General features: G+C 40.1%; 1 protein-coding gene across 7 annotated transcripts in view; it reads right to left on the reverse strand.

Annotated features, from left to right (window-relative positions):
* Nucleotides 1–5,725: 5,725 nt before the first annotated feature.
* Nucleotides 5,726–20,873, reverse strand: part of LOC147029437 (diacylglycerol kinase beta-like) — a 351,555-nt gene continuing 336,407 nt past the window's right edge. For all 7 annotated transcript variants that reach the window (XM_085872493.1, XM_085872491.1, XM_085872492.1 and 4 more), the window contains 4 exons: nt 18,927–19,119; nt 15,548–15,668; nt 11,752–11,812; nt 5,726–9,172 (listed from right to left, as the gene is read on the reverse strand). In XM_085872493.1, coding sequence (XP_085728619.1) covers nt 9,083–9,172; nt 11,752–11,812; nt 15,548–15,668; nt 18,927–19,119 — 465 coding nt within the window. In that variant the 3' untranslated portion in view covers nt 5,726–9,082. The remainder of the gene's footprint in view (nt 9,173–11,751; nt 11,813–15,547; nt 15,669–18,926; nt 19,120–20,873) is intronic.

Raw genomic sequence — 20,873 nt, forward strand, 5'->3', positions numbered from 1 at the left:
ACAGATTTAGACACTTTTTTAGTCCGGACGATATCCGATCCTCAAAATCAAAATAATATTTCGAAGATATACTTTAATTAGCCTTGAGAGTGGATCGTGGAAAATTGTTTCATATCATGCATGAAATCACTCCAAGCTCCTAATTTGCAAACTATAGCACTTACAAAAGCGATGTTTCCAACGATTCGTAGCTATGATTAACAGGCATTCAATACGAGTGAGGAAAGTGGAAAAAAAACAAAACTTTATCGTTCAAAAATCGTTGCATCCTGTTCCAAGTCAAGGCATGGTTGAGCAGGCCAAAAACTTGGCAGCTTCAGACCCCAGCGAGGTTACCCAGGAAACACCTTCAGACCCCAGAGAGCAAGGTGGCTGAGGATCACCTGATGAAGGATATAATTAAATAAGGTTGTCATTTATCTTCAAAAGGGGTGTTTTAATTAACCCCAACCCCCAATTTTCACTCTTGCCTTTCCTTAGTTTGCATGAAAAATTTCAGTCTGCTAGGTTTTATGGTCTTGGAGTTATGGAGGACACACTCACACACACACACACACACACTGGAAAATATATATTTGTTTAGAGCTGTGGATTGTATTTTTAAGAGGCCGAGTGAGTGTGTACATTACGTGTCAGGTGTTTGACCTTCGTCATATTTGTTTGGGAGTAAAAACTGGCATGTCAGGAACATGATTTGTTGGGGACGAAAAGTCGGTGGCCATTTTGAAAATAAATACATAATAACACTAAACAAATAAAAAGGGCCTCCTCCTTCTTTTAAAAAAAAAGTCTGTACGATCAATTGGTATATTTTTTTGACTTGGTCAAATCTCCCCTCCATCAAACATCCTTTCAACAATCCCTCCTTCACCCAATGTCTTACCTTCAATCCTGTGGCCATTTGGTCATCCCACGGTCGAGCGGCATTCCTTTCTGTGTTCCCTCCATCTGCGCATTGCTTGGTAACCCATCGTTGCTCTTGCATGCATGTCCGTGGTGTTTGGTGCTCGGCTTGGCCTGTAAGGCACGGCGGTTCTCGCAGGTGTGGTACAGTGCAAACAGTGCGACTGGGTGTTTTGAAGGAGGCTGAATGAGGAGGCTGGGGGCTCTGGTTTTGGCTTTTGGTGCATGAGAGGTGCGGTGGGGGCTTCGTTGAAACTTCCCTCAGAATGGTGTGGCAATTTCCACAAGAGACATCATGCACCCGCCCACATGGGCTGTGAACCAATGAGAGGAGGAGAAGGCTTGTGGGCAGAGGGAAAGAAAGCGGATGTGAAGAAAAAGCAGAAAGGCAGAGAAGAACTCGTGACAAGCTCGCATGAGCAGGGACGAAGAGCGCCCCTGAGCAGACGGCTCAGAAAGCAGAAAGGGAAGAAGCAAAAGGCAGAAAGCAGAAGGCCTCGGGAAGCAGAAAGGAGAAATGAATGGGACAAGTTCACCTGAGCAGAAGCTCACCTGAGCAGAAGACTGACAGGCTAAGAAGGCTCATGAGGGAAGGAACAGAAACGTGTGAGGGAAAAGAAAGGAAAGTTTCACGAGAAGTTGGTGTCGAGCTTCTGTGGGAGAAAAAAAAAAAACACTCCTTCCACAAGCGTCATCCTGCCCTCTCGGTCCTGTCAGCAACAAAGGAGGGTGAATGGCGGCACCACATCGACAGGGGTCTGATGAGGAAGGATCAGAGGCAGAGGAGGGCGAGTCACACATCCAGCTCGCATATCTAGGATGCGAGAGAGGACTTGCCTTCTGGATCCCGGCACCTCAGGGATGCGACTGCGTGTCACCATCGCTTCGCATCACCACTGCCCATCTTCCCCATCCATTTTCCTTCACATTCTCCTGTATATTTGATTGAGGTGAGGGAGAGAAGGAAAGACTGCTTTCCTTTTCTCTATTCGTTCCTTTTATTTTATTTTTCAAGTCCTTCTTGTTTTATTCTTTGCCCCTGAGTAAATAATGCCTCGGTCTTTTGTTTATGTAAGATTGAAAAATACGTGCTTTGGTTAAATCTGCTCTTATGCGCCTTTTTGCTTTCTTGCTTATAAATACTTGTTTTTAAATGATTGCTAACTTGTGTGTTTGTAATAAATAATTGTTTGTTGCTATTTCCAATCTGTCTCTGTTGTCTTTTCCATAATTGGTCTGATGCAGTGTACAAGGAAGGTTGGACGGGATGTTCTACCCCAATAATTTGCTTTGTCAACCAGTGCACACTCACTGTAACAGTCGGCAGTAATCCGAGTGTGCACTGACCCCAATTAGCCGGCCGTCCACAGGTAAGGTATCATGCAAAGTAGTGTAACCCTGCCTGTATTGGCCGTGCCAATCGGCCGTTGTGTGGAGTTATCTGTGCCTGGCGGCCTCAGGACTGGGCATTCGGGAGGGACCGGAGTGCTTTCCCTTGTGGCAAGCCTCGAGCTCCAGATCCATGGCAATATATTGCGGATACTTTTTGACTCATCCTCATAGTTTTATTATCTGATATTGCAAACAGTGTATTTTTACATTCTTGTAGAATTAGAATGTCTTTTTGGGCACCATCTATCTATAATTACAGCAATCTCTGTGTGTGTGTGCGCGCGTGTGTGTGTGTGTGTGTGTGTGTGTGTGTGTGTGTGTGTGTGTGTGTGTGTGTGTGTGTGTGTGTGTGTGTGTGTGTGTGTGTGTGTGTGTGTGTGTGTGTGTGTGTGTGTGTGTTTGTCTGTCTGCGACCGCCTTTTCTTGACAACCGCCAGTCCGATTTGATTGAAACTTGCCAGGAATATTAACGGGGACCCACGGATGTGCCTTTTTCAAGGTTTTATATTAATCAGACGAGCGGTTCCCAAGTTACGGCCATTTTATTGCTTTTTTCAGTGTTGGAAAGGTGTATATATATATCGCAGCTGAAGTGTCATTCCACCTTATCATACCATTTTTTTCCCAAAGATATCTCAGAATAATCATAACAGCATATTAATAATAATAATAATAGCACAATAATTGGCAGTAATAAAAAGAATAACGTGATACAATGACCAATGTCTGTCAACCAATAATGACCAATAACGTCTGTCAACCAATGACAGGACACGGTGCTATGACGGTGCTTTTTTTTTTGCACGATTGACGTCACAATTCTTCTTCTTCTTCGTTTGGTATGATGTCACAATCGAGGCTGGGGACCTGAGTATGTGCCTTTTCAAGTTTTGATATCGTTCTTCATCCGTTTCAGTTGTTTCCCAAGTGTTTCCCAAGGTTTGAAAGCTGTTTTTTCCCAAGGTTTGAATTAATTGTTCAAATTATTAATTAATCCCAAGGTTTGAATTTTCCCAAGGGAAAGAGCTGTTTCCCAAGGGTTTGAAAGCTGTTTTTTTCCCAAGGTTTGAATTAATTGTTGTGCTTGGTAGACATTTGTGAATACATTTACAGAGAGAGGGGCGAGAAAGGAAGGGGGGAGAGAGGGGGCGAGAGAGGAGGGCGAGAGAGGGGAGGGAGAGAGGGGGCGTCACAATTCAAGAGAGGGGGAGAGAGGAGGGGGCGAGAGAGGGGACGGGAGAGAGGGTGTGAGAGTGGGGGCGAGAGAGAGGGGCGAGAGAGGAGGGGGAGAGAGGAGGGGTGAGACTAGGGGTGAGAGGGGGAGAGAGGGGAGAGAGAGGAGGAGAGAGAGGAGGAGAGAGAGGGGGGAGAGAGAGGGGGGCAGCACAATTCTTCTTCTTCTTCGTTTAATATGACGTCACAATCGATGCTGGGGACCTGAGTATGTTTCCCAGGTGTTTCCCAAGTTATGGCCATTTATTATACGGTTGGTCCGATCTAATTGAAACAATGCCCCAATCCAGTCGTCGTTTACGAGAGCGAAGGAACGAAGCTGCACATACTGGCATGCACCTACGGGCACGCACTAGTACTCTAAAATAGTACAATGAGTTGTGGGAATAATTTGCCTGCAATGGTTTGAATCTCGACACAGCAATAAACTGTCATCCTGATGTTTTGCTTACAAGACGAGGCATCACTGTTTCTTGCCAAGCTGGAGGTCCGGACTGCCAGCACTGGCCATTGTTTGGATGTTAAATATTCAACAGCATCTTTTGCATCGAGTATGGGAGTTATTGCTGGTATCGTGAAGGCAACGGCCATGAAGAAATTATAAATTCCTGTCCCGACTGGTAGGCAATGGCAAACCACACACCACAACACTTACCTCAAGACAGCTTCTGCAGCATCTGTCAAGAATATGGTGTATTTGAATGATAGAGTTGACAAACAAGCTTTGTTGCAATTTGACTTCATTTTGTTGGAGATACATTCACTAAGCCTCTAAAGAAGTGCTACATTGTTTTCCTGCTGCAATCGCCCCTCTCCCTCACCGCCAACCTTCCCCCAAAAGGCCAAAGGTATTTAATTGTCACGAAAAGGTAAAGCATATAAAATTTAATTTGTTTGAAAATAGTTTCAATCAATGTTATGCTAACAATACATATAAATCTTTTCAAATGTTTGTTGGAGTGTTTGTGCGTTTGTACATTACTCTTTCATGGCTGAACTGTAACACCTCGAGACCCCAAATTGTATTGTAGCTACTTCACCTAGAGGCCCAAATTTTGGCTGTAGTTACTTCAGAATCTGGGCAAGGATTTAAACGACCACAGGTTGGCCTTGATGCCCGTTTTGGGACCAGCAAAGGCATATATAAAGTGTATATTGGGATGTGGGGTCAGGCAGTGCTGCCGCCGGCCGGCAGCAAAAGGTTATTTTATGGCCATAAAGGTAAATAACTCCATCGCTTTTCAATGTACAGCACATCTCGAAACCATCACCGGAAAAAGCTCACCCAGCTGGGCAGTGTCGGGTAGCCCCTGCTAGTATACAATATTATGATAACAATTGTAATGGCCAATGGTATTCTGTTGACATTTTATCCAATTAAATGTATATTTTGAAGCAATGGATCTCATGGTAAAAGAATTCCTCAAAGTACTACATAATGCAACAAATGGGCTTAAGTCTTCACTTAAAACAGAACTAGTTCAAAATGTTGAGGACAAAACTACTCCTCCAGTCTTCTGAACAAAACAATTGTGGGTTACGGCAATGTACGTTTCCAAGCTCGGTTATATTTTGTAATTATGAGGATATTCACTCAGAAATGTTAATGCGATTTGCGCTTCTTTAAAATTCGAGAATACATTCAAATGAAATGGCAGTTTGGCTAATAGGACAACCTAGAGCTTGGGTTTGAAAATCGATGGAGCTAAAAATGATCACCCTGTTTCTTTGCAGGTCAGGGTGATTCATCAATGTGTGTGCCGTTCCTCAGATGGAAGTCAAACTGTGCGTCCCATCTGCCGGCATTAGATTGTGGACTTTAGAGACCCCACAGTATCATTCACGAAGAGCGAGTGAGCTATCGCCAACATCCTGAAGAAGTTCCAAATTCTTGCTCTGACCTACAGGGGGCACTGCATCAGCAGCACAGTTGCGTCCCCAGAAATTAATGCTATCCACAGCCACGTGCTGCATATGAAAGAAGACAAAACAGCTGTTTTAACTTCAATGACCTTTCAGTGGGGAAAAATGTTTATACAGTGGAAAGTAAAAGTAAGAAGAAGTTTAGGTTCCAGCCCATAAAGAAGCAAGATGTAACAGAAGCTAAAGGGTAAGCAAACTGCAACTGCATAACTGAAGAAAATCAGAAACAGGAAAGAGATCAGAATACAAAAATAATATTTCCATGAGAGATCAGTCATTGGAATGGTTAATCCTTTATTCAATCCATACATCAGGTTTACTGTGTCTGCACAGCCAAAAATCGTTTTTGCGACCGTGCATACACCACTCAAGCATATTTACAGCCTCATCAGGTGCAAGCCTCCAGTTTGTATCTTAAAATGCAATTTAAACTGCAAACATAAAAACACGTTACTCCACTCACTTAACGGTCTTACTGTCATTTCCCACAAGAAAAAAAGATTGCATTGAATGCCAAACACAATTATGAGACAGCATTAATTGGAGGTTAAATGTATATGAACAAAAAGTGGCATTTACACCGAATCATATGTCATCAAGAATGAGGTGTGTATGGTCGATAAACCTGTCCCACTGACCAAGAAAACAAAAACTTCAATTCAACCCTCCTCTTAATTCCCCTTTGAAAATGCCATTAAAAAAGCAGTCGAGACATCAAATAATAAACAACGACACACCAAATCAAAATAAATAATAAAACGCTCACCGTGGTCAAAAACGTGTTATACGCATGGTGCTCGCATGTCGAAAATTTGTTCAAATCGAAGATCCACTGACCGACGAGATGTGACATTTTATCAACCCTGGGTTAAAAAATGTATTTAGTCAATTCAAAAACTATTTTATAGCCACATAATCTTTCACCTGAAACACAAGCTCCACTGCACACTATTAAACAAGCGTAAATGCAATGAAATGCATTATCTGATCTTATAAACAAAAATATTGCACACCAACATTGAGAAGTTCAGTACTAGCTTTAAAAACAAAACAGAGAAAGTGAAAGAAACGAACAAAGGCTCTATTAAAACAATGGTGATGCTTCCACTACTGTGGCAATAGAAATCCATTCATTAATAAAATGGTCTACTGCTGTCAAAAAAGGAGCTTCAAGACATCACTTGTACCCAGAGAAAAAGAGACTGAAATTAGATTACAATTTGAGGAATGAACCATCATTTGGCATATCATTCAAACACAATTAGCTTCGACATTTGTGAATATATATATATATATATATATATATATATATATATATATATATATATATATATATCAGATATTGTATGAATCACATATAGTACATGTTGAAATATACATTGACACAAATGAGAGGCAAGTGCTGAGTAATAAAGAAGCAAGTCCAGTGTTGAAAAGAACCATCCTTGTGGGAACCAGCGGACAGTGCAATATTACGTATGGAGCAGCGAATGTTTAGGGCAAATATACCAAGCGACGAATATTTAAAGAAATATTTTCTAATAATCTATCAAAGCTATTGTGCTCTTCAAGATCCGGAAATCGATCCTGACCTCAATGGTAGATACAAAGCAAATATTTAAAATGTTACTTTTGCAATACCGTGACATCATTCTTGTAAAATGTAGCATGCGAAGTTTACAGATTTTTGTTCCACAAAGTGCTGGGTAAACCAGTCACTGAATGATGAACAATGATGGTCATGTTACTTGTTATTTCTTAACAATTAATATTGTTCAAGTAAAGGAGATCATGAACAAAAAGGTGGGATAATCATAGGTCTAATTAGTGAGTAGTCAGCCATTACAGTGCTTCAATTCTGAGAACAAATCTGGGTTAAGAGGTGGATGAAATTCTATGCATCAGCCTCACATAGAGGTAAGATTTTGAAAAGAAAAATCAAAATTAATTTTAGGTTCACCAGGTTTGATATTGACATGACCATTGCAAAATGCAGATTAAACAACTAAAACTTGCGCTATAAGCCATTGTGGGACATTAATGAGAGCAATGGAATATGGCTTTCCACATTCCACTTCGAAGCCACTTTACATGGTAGAGAAAAAAAATATATATATATATATATATATATATATATATATATATATATATATATATATATATATATATCTTTTGAATTTATGCAAAAATGACGTGTTAACTCGATAGGTTGGTTAAAATGCAAAGAATGTTTTGATGGGTTTTTTTTACAAGTCTCTTGATTGATGGAGAAAAGAAGTGCAAGAACAACTCCTGCTATATTGACTACTACTCCAACTACTCTCACCTCCTTGTGGGGTCAGCCAAGTTGGGAAGATCGACCCAAGTCTTTACTGAACCGGCTTGACGGACTTGGTATTCAACTGGAGCCAATTTGGGCAGGAATTTGCAATATGTTTCAGGGTGCCGGCGATACCTTGCCTACTCTTTGCAAATGATACCATGGGATATAACGTCGACTTGCTGGTACTAGCAGAGTGAACACCCAGCTTAATGCCTGCCCGAGGGATGGCGCACTTTGGTATGAAGTTTCCTGCCTGTGAAGAACCAATCCAACAGTTTATATTTGAACCTAGGAATTGAACCCAGACTAGACAGCTGATTCGCCCTCCTGTCGGACAGAAAACTATTCAGACACGAAATTAGAATCCAGTGATATGGTGTCCTAAGGACCAACATCTAATGGAAATTCACAGTTTTTGATTGCAAAATTGGCATGGTTTGTAAGATATGGATTTGCTAAAATGTGAACTCTTGATTCTAGAAAGTTGCTTTTTACAAAATCAATTAAAAATATACCATTTCTGAAACTTTCACAAGTGCGTGAATTTATTTGAGTTGTGTGAAAAATACACTACCTCATTATAATAGTCATGTTACAGTTTGCACTAAGCTATAGTACTAGTTGAAATTATCCTTCCTATTCCATAAGCAGACCTTGCATACAAAAAAAACACATGATGTTAAAAGGCCTCATGGGTTTAAATTGTAAGCAATCATTCAAACAAAATGCAGGATAAGGAAAAACAAACAAACAAAAAAAACTCAAAAGAGTTGAATGAGAATCTCAAATTAATTGAAACAGCAGTTGTTGAAAAGGTTGTTAAAAAGCGGTTGAATGGCTTTTAAAAGTGGATGGCATCCACAAAGTAAAGGTGGTGATGAAGCAGCGCAATTAATAATGGCACTGATAAAAAAACAAAACCAATTTCAAGATTGCGGTTACCAGAATAACCAAAACCTTTCAGTAAAATAAAAAAAGGAGAATCAAAATCAAGGAGGGAAAGTTTGAGATTAATATGATGGTTATATTCCTTAAAGTGTAAAGAAACACATTTACTTCAATACCATAAGGTAACTCTAGCATGGGCTTGTAAGAGCATGATTAGTGCACTCTCCTGTGTGGGAATTAAACAGGTAACAGCTTCAAACAGGTAACAGGTTGCCCATATGACAGGCTTCAACTGTCACATTAAGGAATGATTTAAAAGCATAACAGCACATATTAAGTAGTGTATAACTATAAAGCTTTTAAAATAGTTACTCCAAACATCATGTGTTTGCCGCCGTGGGTATACGCTTCATTCAGGGTCTACTTCGCTTTGCGCAGAGTGCCAAAGCAGCCTGTCTTGGGTGGGGGTCCAAGAAGCATCGGTGCTTGATTTTTGTGACGAATTTGAATCTGCGGTGAAAAGCAAATTGAATGAGAGTAATTCACGTGTGCACACTCATTTCATCACCAAACAAACTGCTTCACAAGCACAATTGTCTGAGTACCAACCTCAAAACCAGAAAATGCAGGTTGAAATCTAACTTCGTGCATCAATTTCGAAACAGTATCAAAACATCCTTTTTGACATTGCATTTTGTGCGTACACTCGTGTGTGATGACTACTCAAAGGCTCAGTAAAAAGTCGCTGCACATTTGGTTTAAACTTGTTTCCGGTGTACTGTTTATTTAACATTGGAGTCTTGTTGGTCTGGAAACATCATACAACCCACTTGCACTAATAAACCCATTCCCGATGCTGGAACGTTCTGGCATACTATCCCCCCTGTAGTTCATGTCAGTAAAAAACATCTTAAACACTCCTTTCCTCGATCCAGTTTCATAGTGTCATGAGCCAAGACACATACTGTTTACTGTCCTGTTTATTTAGATGTATATACAAGCAATGGGCTGTGTTGTGGCTATTGCACAGGCATAGTGGGCCAAATGGCCTCTGCTTTGTCGTTTCCTCGCACAAGTCCTTTGTTAAACCACTGATCTGAGAAAAACAATGAGGTAACACTTGTGTTATCGGTCACTAGCCATCATCTTGCCTTTTCCGAGAACATAGTATTTATCACCATGGTGAGAGATGGTGCAGAATAGCCACGTGCTATTACCTTTCATCACAGATTCACAGGAATCTCTCATTTGTTTCAGTGAAAACAACAATATATTCCGGAGAAGCGATTGTGTTTGTCTATTGTTTTTGTCATCATGGACACAAATTTTTAATTTTTTTAACTTCATAATCCTTTTGAATAATTAATAATCAGAAAAGTAAACTTCATGGTCTTTGACCACATTATGTTTTCTTGTCTTTGCTTGTATTGTGTGAGTAACAGTAATGAATATAGAGTTCAATTGAGAATTATGAAATTCTTAGCAAGGCATGAAGGGTTAGCAAGGCAATTTTTCATCGCAAGGCAATTGGGGAAATACAACGAATAACAAGAACCGCACTCAGTAGAGCGCACACCTCGACCAGGCTGAACAATTTACGATTTGTATCCCACTGATAGGCCGGATCTGCGTCCAGACCTTAACCAAAGTCGAATCGGCTTGTTCTTGTCACCAAACAAACTCATCCACCCAGATTTGTCACAACTCGTTCATAACTTTTTGAAACACCATGCAGACAATATCCTGCTCACAGACAAGCAGACAGACAAAGAGACAAACAGACAGGGGTGAAAACATAATCTGTCCACCTTCAGTGGTGGAGATAACAAGGAATGTCTGGATCAATTGGGTTTATGTTGAGGATATGAGCTGGCCCAGGCAGATTTTCACCATTATCTGAACCATTATGGAACATACACCGCAGTACGGCAAGATGCATTGTTGTGCTTCTAGATTTGGCAACTTTATTAAAACTGAGTTTCAAATGGCAGAATGACTTCCTAAAACACATGCTGCTCTGGAGTGTGGGGAGAGTTTAACCTTGCAGGTCAGGAGGATTCATTTAAAGCTTCGGTGTGCTCTCATATGTGTGTGCACATGCAAGGCAAAAGCAGCAGGAAACACAAGTGTACTTCTACATTGCTTGTTCACAGCATTTCATCTCAGTTTTAAAGCCGTTTATTTTCCAGCATGTCATGAAAGCATGAAGATGTGGATCTTCGGGTCATATTTATAGTGCTTTGCATTACAGTCTGTTTGACATAATCATCTGAGAACATAGCTTATGCTTGGACACCAGGTGTAAAGTCTCAGGTAATTGCTGAAATGTCTATTGTCCACTGATGTCCTTATAATTCATGTAATAGTACACTGCTGCCTTCTCGTGTCCTTGCGCAACACGATTGTAGATGCAGGCTCATCCATGAGCATTAGAGACTGCAAAATAATTGATATATATTTTTTCTATATGAACAAATGAATGAACAATTAATTACGGTTCAAAATCATGAATGATCATTATTTTCAAGGAGCGTTCAAACGCTTAGTGTATTAAACACCAACATTCAACATTTGTTTCAACCTTTATCAAGTGGGAAAAACATCACAAACACATTGGGCATCAACAAGAGAAATTGCTGCATTTCATTTCATTAAAGATGGGCAAACTGTGCATAAAGCAGAATGAAAGCCCACAACAGGAAACTGCAGGACTGGTGGATGACGTTGCAGATGAGTGAAGGAGTTTGAATTTATATTAGGAAAAGAGAAACTAACTGAACCAGTAAACAAGAGTGTGAATTGCTTTGAAACACATCCCCTACCGATGTGATGTTTTCTAAGTTTAAGAAAGGTGTAACTCTGTGAAAAATTGACGAAGCACCCAGAAACTCGAACTTGTTCAGTAACTTATCATAAAAAAGCCTTGTACCAAGTTTCAGTTGAATATGTTAAATGGTATGGGGAAAAAAAGTCTGAAAAACCACAGGTAGGATGGACGGACGGACAAATGGAGAGCAAACCTATAGTCCACTTCGGTGAAACTGGTAGGGGACTAATAAAGAGAAAGAACATAACTATGAGGCACTTACCGTACAGGGTGGCTGCATCCAAGGCTCACCATCTATTTGCATTGGGAGAAGTTTGCTGGTTCTAAATGACAAGGGATGTAGAGCAGCAGATTAAAAAATAATCAAGATAAATTAATTGAAAGTATAATTCAGCAATGAATGGAAGTGCTAAATTTGTCTGTTGTGGCTCACATCAGCCATTAGTCATCAATATCAATTATCATCTACATGCATTGAAAATCCACTGCAGAAGCCTGGTGTTGGCTTTGTGGTTAGGGTGGCTGGCTTGGGATTTTAGGGTCCTGAGTTTGAGCCCCATTGGTGCTGAATTAATACCAGATGGGGTTGACTCAGTCTGTCATCCTTCCGAGGTTGGCAAAATGAGTACCAGTGTACTGGTGTCGAGGCCCAGCATCAGTGGCATAGTCGTGTCACAACAAAATGATAGCTGCCATATGCAAAAGGAATAAGAATCCAATGCAGGATTAAGGCCTTCTCCAATTATTACAAGTTTTGTCTTAACCTGTCACAAAACTTTTAAATATCATGCGATATATCATTTTTGGCCCTTTCTCTCAATGGTGAAGAATCACTTCAAAAGATTTCCAAAATTATCTTCTCCAGATCCAGATGTGGATATTCACCAAAATCAAATCAATTCGTGATTGTCACACACCTAAACTGTCCACTAAGTTTTGTCTGAATCCGTCTTTAACCTTTTGAGATATCCTGCACACAGTCAAAGAAACAAACAGGTGGACAAGCGTAGTGAAAACAAACTACATCCACATTCGGTGGTGGAGGTAACAAAGTCATCAGGGAGTCAAGAGCTCTCCAAGTTTGTGTGATTATTTGTATGTCATCTTTTGATCATATTCACTCGAATTCCATGTTCTCGTGGGGCCTTTTTTGAATAATAGAACAGACCGTTCTAACAGTCAATGCTGCTTAATTCTTTAGTGCTCAGAGTTCTGTTTGCTGCTGCGTAATTTCCTCAATTTTTAAAAAATCTGAAAGATTATCTCAATGAACAGGATAAGTGTATCAAATTCCTTGAAGCCCAATACAAGCTTCCACGAGTACATTCCATGAATATAGCCATTTAGATGATTTCGTTCATCTGTGTTGTGAAGTGAATGATGTTGACTGTTGCAACTCTTCTTTGAATCGACATATACTAGGATCGTGTAACACTGCAAGACCTATTTTAATTTACAAATACTTTAATGCATGTGAAGATTTTCCAATGGGTTTTTGTTTTGTGACTATGTAATGGTGTGCACAGATTGTGAGCAGGACAGCCAACTTAATGTAAACATCTTCAGCAGCATGTGGATTGTGGGAGCAAGTTGCTTTGAGTTTTCTGACAGATTTTATGGACTGAACCGATCAACACACGTAAACTTGTTGCCACGGAAGCTTTTGCCTGAAACAATGAGAAAGCTTGGATAATGAGAATCACTGGGGGATGGCTTGTCTGGGTTCCGTTAGCCTATAAATATGCAATCACAAAAGATGATGCTGCAATGGATATGAATGATAGAAAATATAATGGACTTTGCTGGTTATATCCAATACAGAGAACCAACATATTGGAAAGTGTAGGCCATTGTGTGCTCGCTCTCGACAAATTTCCTGCTGTAAATAAATCTATGATTATCACTGCTGCAGTTTATAGGAGTGCTGATATGTGGTTCCGAGACAGGCATGATAGGTCAAATAGCATCTTTTGTCCAAGTCTCCTTGTTGAGCCTTGCAATAAGTACCAGCATTTACAAATAGATGGCCAAACAGCACAAAAACAAAAAAATAAACCAATGTCACCCGCAGGGTGACCCGTATCTTGCCAAAAGGTGACCACGTGTGACTTCTTTAAGGTCACACCGAGGTGAACAGAGCTGCTATCCACCAGGAGCGACTCCTTGAGGAATATCTGCCTACGAGAGATTCCGATGAGAATCATTCTACAGAGTAACCATGAAAAATATGCGTTTGCCTCATAACATCACCAAATGACGTCATAATGTCTCAAGCTTGACATATCTAGAAAGCACTCATCGAGGTGTTCAATTTGAGGTACTACACGATATGGTTCCTAAAACTGGAAAATTTGACCTTGGGGTCAAATATGTTTGACCTTGGGGTCAAATATGTTTGACCTGAGGCGCTAACCATGAAGGTCAAGGCCAATCGCTACCAAAAATTAATCAGCTGAGTGCCAGACCATGAACTATATTCCCATGAAGTTTGAAGACGATCCGATCAAAATTACTCAAAAAAATAAGGGTTTCGTCGACTCCCCTGATTTGCGCCAAAGTGACCGTGGCCTTTGACCTTGACCTTCAAAATTTTGTGCACTGAAAAGGACCTCTATAGGCCTCTGATATGCGAAGTTACAAAAATTTCCGATGATAACTGTGCTCTGCAGAATTTTTTATACGTGATTACAGACAAAAAAAACAAAAACATACAAGCTGACTAACATATCTTGCAAAAACTTCGTTTTGGCAAGATAAAGAATGATTATGGACAGAGGATCCAAGGATGATAACAAAACAAATATAGGTCAATGCAAGACGCACCAATATGGGACTTTCAAAATGATGTACAAATGCGAAATGAGGTGCTGTCTCTGTGTGTTTAGATTTTTGTCCAGGTTAGCTCACAGGGTACTTTTAACCTGCCATTGCTGATGTGAAATCTGTGATTCAAACTGTCTTTTAAACGTAATTTTCAGCATTCAGCAGAAAGAGTGGCTATTTCAAGATTGGTAACCATAATTGTTTTGTTCCTGAATGAAAATCGTATTCACGGAAATATAGGAACACGAGAAATATCTGTTATGTGGAAGAGAGGGGTTGGGTTTGTACCATTTCCTGTTAATACAATTAGCTAGCAGGGACCGTGGTAATAACACGCGTGCGCACGCACACGTGCACGCACACACACACACTTCTCCTTTCACCAATAGATGCGAAAATCGAGTATAATTTATCTTGTAGCCCCAGAACAAAAACAAAAATTATGTACTACTTGGAATGGCACTTGCAGACCATACAAATCTCACTCTCCCACCCCCTCCTTTCTCACAAGCATGATCAAAAGTAAATATCATCATTTTAAACTTACCCCATGCATCAACAAAGCCTCAGATATGACCATTCATCTATCCATCCATTAATTAGGCCCATACTCTGTGCAGAGCATTGGTGCTGCCTAAACAGTCTCCTTGGCTATTAGGCACAAACCTGGACAGGTCGCCACTCCGACGCAGGATACCAGCAAGCGAGTACTCATTTTGCCGACCTCGGAAGGATGACAGGCTGAGTCAGCCCACCTGGTATTAATTCAACAGCCAAGTAGGATTTGAACTCAAGACCCTAGGATCCCAAGCCCACCACCCTAGCCATTAAGCCAACCTGAAGCATACCATCCCATCGGTGTTTCGAAGCATGAACGTTTGGTTAGAATGCACCATCTTCGGCCTTTCACGGGCACAGGTCACCAGAGTTTTTGCAATACAGACTGTAACATATAAACTCTTTCGACTAGTTTATCAGAAAGTTTTCCAACTGTTTTGTTGTACAGGTGCACACCCCTTTATCACAGGTACACTTACAAGTACCTTCAGCTTCTTTAAAAGTGTTTTTAGTCATTTTATTCTCCAATCCTTATCTGGGAGGAATGAAAGATGGCCAGGCCATCCCGATTTAATTAGTTACCAGGGGTTTCTGCACATGCGTGCTGACCAAATGGGGCAGAAATGCATGATTTTGAAAGTCATGTGTTAACTATATAATTTGAGCAATCAACTGACCGTATAACAACTGATGAACATTGTGCCAAACGCTTTCCAGCACTCTTCAGTCCAGTGTATATTTGGCCCATTTCCATGGCACTCTCCAACCCCACCACTTCCAGCAGTAGGTCACTCAGATCTGCACAGGAATGAATAAAAAGTAAAAGTTATTAAAAAAAACCTTGAATGGGATTGCTAACATGACACTATTGTGCAGAGTGATCATATAAATACTCATTTTAGCTATCATAGACGATGCGCTCAGGCCAATTATCATTCATTTTTGGACGGTTTTTGAAAAAACAAACAACCCAGTTTTTCACAAATATTAATTAAATTATTCAGCCAATCACTGCACTTTCAATGTGACCACACTTCGGAATTTATACAAGGGTTTTGATCTGACCTATTGGCTGTCAAGGACATTCTTATCCACAATTTTGAAATAAGAAGACTATGGACAGAACTGGTAGGTGTCAGTTGAAGCACCAAGCTAACTAACAGGGCAACATCACCCCGGGACTTCACATTAGACCATCCATCAAGACATCAATTTCATGTTCAAATCAAAGGGAAAAAAAAATCTCAGATAACTTGTGGCTATGAATGGCTCTCGAGAATTGCCCATCTCTCTTATACAAGTGATTAGCTTTTTAAAAATAAGATAACTAAGGGTAGACCATTATCATACTGACAGTGGACAGGTGGGGAACAGGTGAACACAGGACAAGCTGTTTGATGAATGTATGGGAAGCAAGAGAGGAGGGAATTATTGTTGAGACGGTTAACAGGTGTAGAAATTTTGATGAGTAGAAAAGGAAGACAATAAGAGATTGTGGTATACCGCAACACTGAGGCTCTGGAGGGAAGAATTGGATATGTCTGTGTCAGAGAGGTGACTGCACAGGTGTGAGAAGATATGAAAAAAGGAATGGAAGTGTTTAGTAAAGCCTGTCTTTTAAGAGGGTTAACTAGGATCATGGAGTCACTCAAAGAGTGCATGCATCGATGGGTATGGGAGGTGGCGAAGGTAGGAGAAGTTAAAGAGCAGCAGGAGAAAGACCAGAAGAGAGGTGATGGAAAGCAGGCAGGTCCTTAACTTGTCTGCAACGAGGAAGCAGCAAGCACTTTTCCTCAACCTTTTGGTGGGAGATGGAAAGTGTGAAATTAAGTTTTGGTTTTTCTTCGGCACCCAAGAAACAGGAATGAAGAGGGGCACCGGTTCCGAAGGAACAGCATTACTCTGTCCAGCTTTGATCAACCACCTTGTATGCAATTATAAATTCGGAATCACTAAGAAACAACTTGGTATCATGGAGGAGGGGCAGTCTTTGGCTAGATTTGGAGGCCAGCTTAGAGATTATGGTCTTCCCAAGAGAAGCTGTGGCTTGTGGTAAGACCCAAATGTTTGAGGCAATGAGCTTCTTCCAGGAACTGATCACAGAAGTTGATAGGTGGAATTGGATTAGCTAATCCTTGCAGAGACACTGTAAGAATATGACACTTGCCTGGATAAAATTTTATAGTTATTGAACTCTCTCCACCATCGGACGATAATCTGATATACTCGTATTCGAGATCTGCCCAGAGATGGAGGCAGTTCCTGTCAGTCTGTCATTGTCATGGCACATTGTTTTCATTATAAGGAATAATCTATGAAGTGATAGCTAGCTTGCTATCATGTGCGGCCTGTGGCTGCTGGTTGCATCATTCTCTTGGGGTGCACACACACATACATAGATATATCACGACCTCTCTCATGCAGTTAATCGATGAGAATCAATCAAAGCACAGATGTGCAGCCAAGACTAAGGTAGCAATTTTGTAATGACTTCTACCATTGTTTATCACCATTCCTTTTCCAGATTTATCACTGTGTGGAAAATAATAGCAGCTGCTTTTAAACTTTGGGTAATTATAGACAATGCAGAAATCACTACCTCTCAATAAATCAGTTTACCACTCCTTGCCATTAATGATGTTCATGTTTATCATCGAAATATTGTTGGTATCAGTATACAAGAACCAGCTTTTTTTTTTTTGGTGTACAATGTCAAAGTTCGCATGAGAGCTAACATACAGAACGCACAGCAAGAGGAGCAGGAGACAGGAGGGGGGGGGAGGAGGGGGGAGGAGAGGGAAGGAAAAACCAAGTGGAACAGCGTCGAGATCTGCGGAAGGGAGAGGGATGGGGCGGGGTACATGGGGTACAGAAGATGGACACGACAGGGACTTTCAGGAAGGAAAGCAGGGGAATTTGAAGGAGGTGGGTTTGGGGTGGATTTGCGTGGGTAGAAAAGATCATGGTTTTGGATGGGGGAAGATAAGAGATGGCGGTGAACAGCTGTTTTGAAGACCTGGAGGGAAAAGTGGGATTGAAGAGAATGTGGGAGTTTATTCCAAAGGTGGGGAGAAAAAAAAAGAGGAATGAAAGAGTGAAGATGAGCTACTAAATTTTAAAAACTGTACAATGATCACATCTCACTTTGGTAGCACAAATATAGCTTAATGGTCACCAATTCAAACAACCTCTCCTCAAATGTCTGCACTTTACCCTGCTAGAACCTTGGAGTGACGACATAAAGTACACTTTGTGTGTTGCTCACCAGCTGCAGTGCATAAACGAATGAGGCAGGCACTAATCTCCTGGCTTAGGCCTAAAATAACAACCTAATAAGGGAGAGGAAGCAGGTTGTGGCTGGAGCTGTTGCACATCATTAATGTGTTTCCTGTGTGGTCTCCACAGCTAGCCTGCCCTTCCACAACTGAATTGAAAGTCGATAGAGGAGCAAGACTTTAAAATAAGCTTGATTATTTAAAAAAAAAAAAAAGCTGACAAAATGTAGGCTACCGGCAGAAGTGGATATATCTAATCATAAAACAGAACAAAAGAACAGAGCATCAGAAATTAAGGAAAAGAGGAGAAGGAAGTCATTTCCATTTGGTTAACAAATAATAGCTTGAAATAAGCAAATTATGTACTTGTTGCTGCATTCAATAATTGATGAGATTTTGTGGTGCATATCTACTGGAGCAGCAGGAGTTTCTTATTTGTTCATTTTTCTTCGAACAATTATATTTCATGGACGAATAGATTTCATTCACCTGACGAAAACGAATTTTATCTCATGTCACTCAGTTATATGTTTATTGAAAAACAGGGACTGTATGGAAACGATGTGTTTTTGAATGGATGGTGACATGATATACGTCAAATTAAGGGGGGCTTTTGAGGGGATGGAATGGAGAAGAGGAAACTTGAGTTTTTGTTTAAAAAAAAGGACAAGGAAGAGGAAGATGGAAGAGGTAATAGTTAATCTTTAAATTGTAAAAATTAGATTGTTGGACAATCAATTATGGAATGGCATACTTGTTTGGACAAACAAAACATCTGTACCTTGGTGGCAGAACTTCAGCTCACGCAGGTCTGTCACAGTGTTTCGGGACTTTTTCTCAAGGTTCACCTTTCTGTGATGTTTTCGACCCTTGGTCTCACCCCAAATGTTTGAGCCACCATGCATGCTGGGAATATTGAGGAAAGTGATGCCTTCCAGAGAGCTGTTAGTCATGTCCAGCTGTGTGTCATCACACTGCACACAAGAGTTGAAAAGGAAATTAGTGCAGGAAGAGGAAAGAGTAAGAAAGAAGGAGTTCGAGATTGGGGTGGGAGGTGGGGGTAGTAGAAAGGCAGATTATCACTGTCGTTTAATCCCACATTTCCCCTTCTTAAGCAATGAATTGAAGTCACAAACTAGAAAATTGAATATGATGCAAATGTGTCAATGGATATTCCTCTGTCTGTGTTAGATGTCAACCCACTGTTATGGAGAGAGAGAGAGAGAGAGAGAGAGAGAGAGAGAGAGAGAGAGAGAGAGAGAGAGAGAGAGAGAGAGAGAGAGAGAGAGAGAGAGATAGAGAGAGAGATAGAGAGATAGAGAGATAGAGAGATAGAGAGATAGAGAGAGAGAGAGAGAGAGAGAGAGAGAGAGAGAGAGAGAGAGAGAGAGAGAGAGAGAGAGAGATAGAGATAGAGATAGAGATAGAGATAGAGATAGAGATAGAGATAGAGATAGAGAGAGAGAGAAAAAAAAAACACATCAGATGCTTCCAATTAGAGTTGTGATATACAAAATTATTTTCAAAAGGCATATGACCTTTGGCCTTTTGAGCCCAAAATCGAATCAATTCATATTTGTAACATAGTCCATACTTGTGCCAAGTTTGGTTGAAATAGCCTCTGTGGTTCACAAGTTATTATAGTAACAACGATTTTCAATTAAACGTCACATGACCATAGATCTTTGACCTTTGGAACCCAAAATCTACTCAGTTCATTGTTGCCTCATCGTACCTAGTTGTACCAAGTTTGGTTGAAATCCCTTCAGTATTTCACAAGTTATCATGCAAGCGAAAATTTGCTATGCGCACACGGAGGGACGTATGCACAGACATTCAACCCCAAAACATGATACCTCTGGTGCCTTTGACTGGGGAGGCAAAAGAAAACCAACAATAAATAAATAAACAAATAAATAAATAAATAAATAAATAAACAAAATTACGTTCAAACATCAGATCAGGTGAAAGAGGCCATCAAGACGAAAACAATTTGTGATGCAAAAGGAAAGCAATATCGTTGTTTCATTGTTGAAAGCATAGTTATTAATTATTGAAACAGTTTGCTGCACAGTAATTCTATTTGAGAAACCAAGAACCCATAATACAATGAAAAGTATGGCATATATTGAATATAATGTGATAACTGATCTTTATTTTTAGCTTTCCAGGATTCAGCAGCCATTTTCACGAGCATGTCTCATCCAGAGAGCTGTAGAGTAGAGTTGTGTATTATTTCAAGCGTGAAATGTAACTGCTGGTGAAAGAGATATATAATTGAGTGACATTATCAAACACTGTGAAAGATAGATGATGCCACAATTTTGAGTAGCCTGTACAGCCTGTAATGGTTGCAACTGGCTCAAAACTGTTTGAATACGATGGATGAATTATTATTGTTTATTTTGCAACATCTGTTTTCCAATAATTTAAGGAGAAGGCTGTTCATGATCCTGAGACAAAGGAGAAATATCAAACATTGGAGCACCACTTTCATCATAAAGCCTTCATTACATCTGCCACCGAAGGTGGATATATATATATATATATATATATATATATATATATATATATATATATATATATATATATATATATATATATATACATATATGAATATATGAAATCAACAAAAGAAAATCTGTTGTTTCTTGTTGCACATTATTTTGATTTCTCGAGTTACTCTTAACCAGAATTTTGAAATCCCAAATAAACCAAGGAATGCATC

This window comes from Eptatretus burgeri, chromosome 3 (genome assembly GCF_056783735.1).
Source record: "Eptatretus burgeri isolate ZD-2024b chromosome 3, Ebu_testis_v1, whole genome shotgun sequence".
In the NCBI taxonomy this organism is placed as follows: domain Eukaryota; kingdom Metazoa; phylum Chordata; class Myxini; order Myxiniformes; family Myxinidae; genus Eptatretus; species Eptatretus burgeri.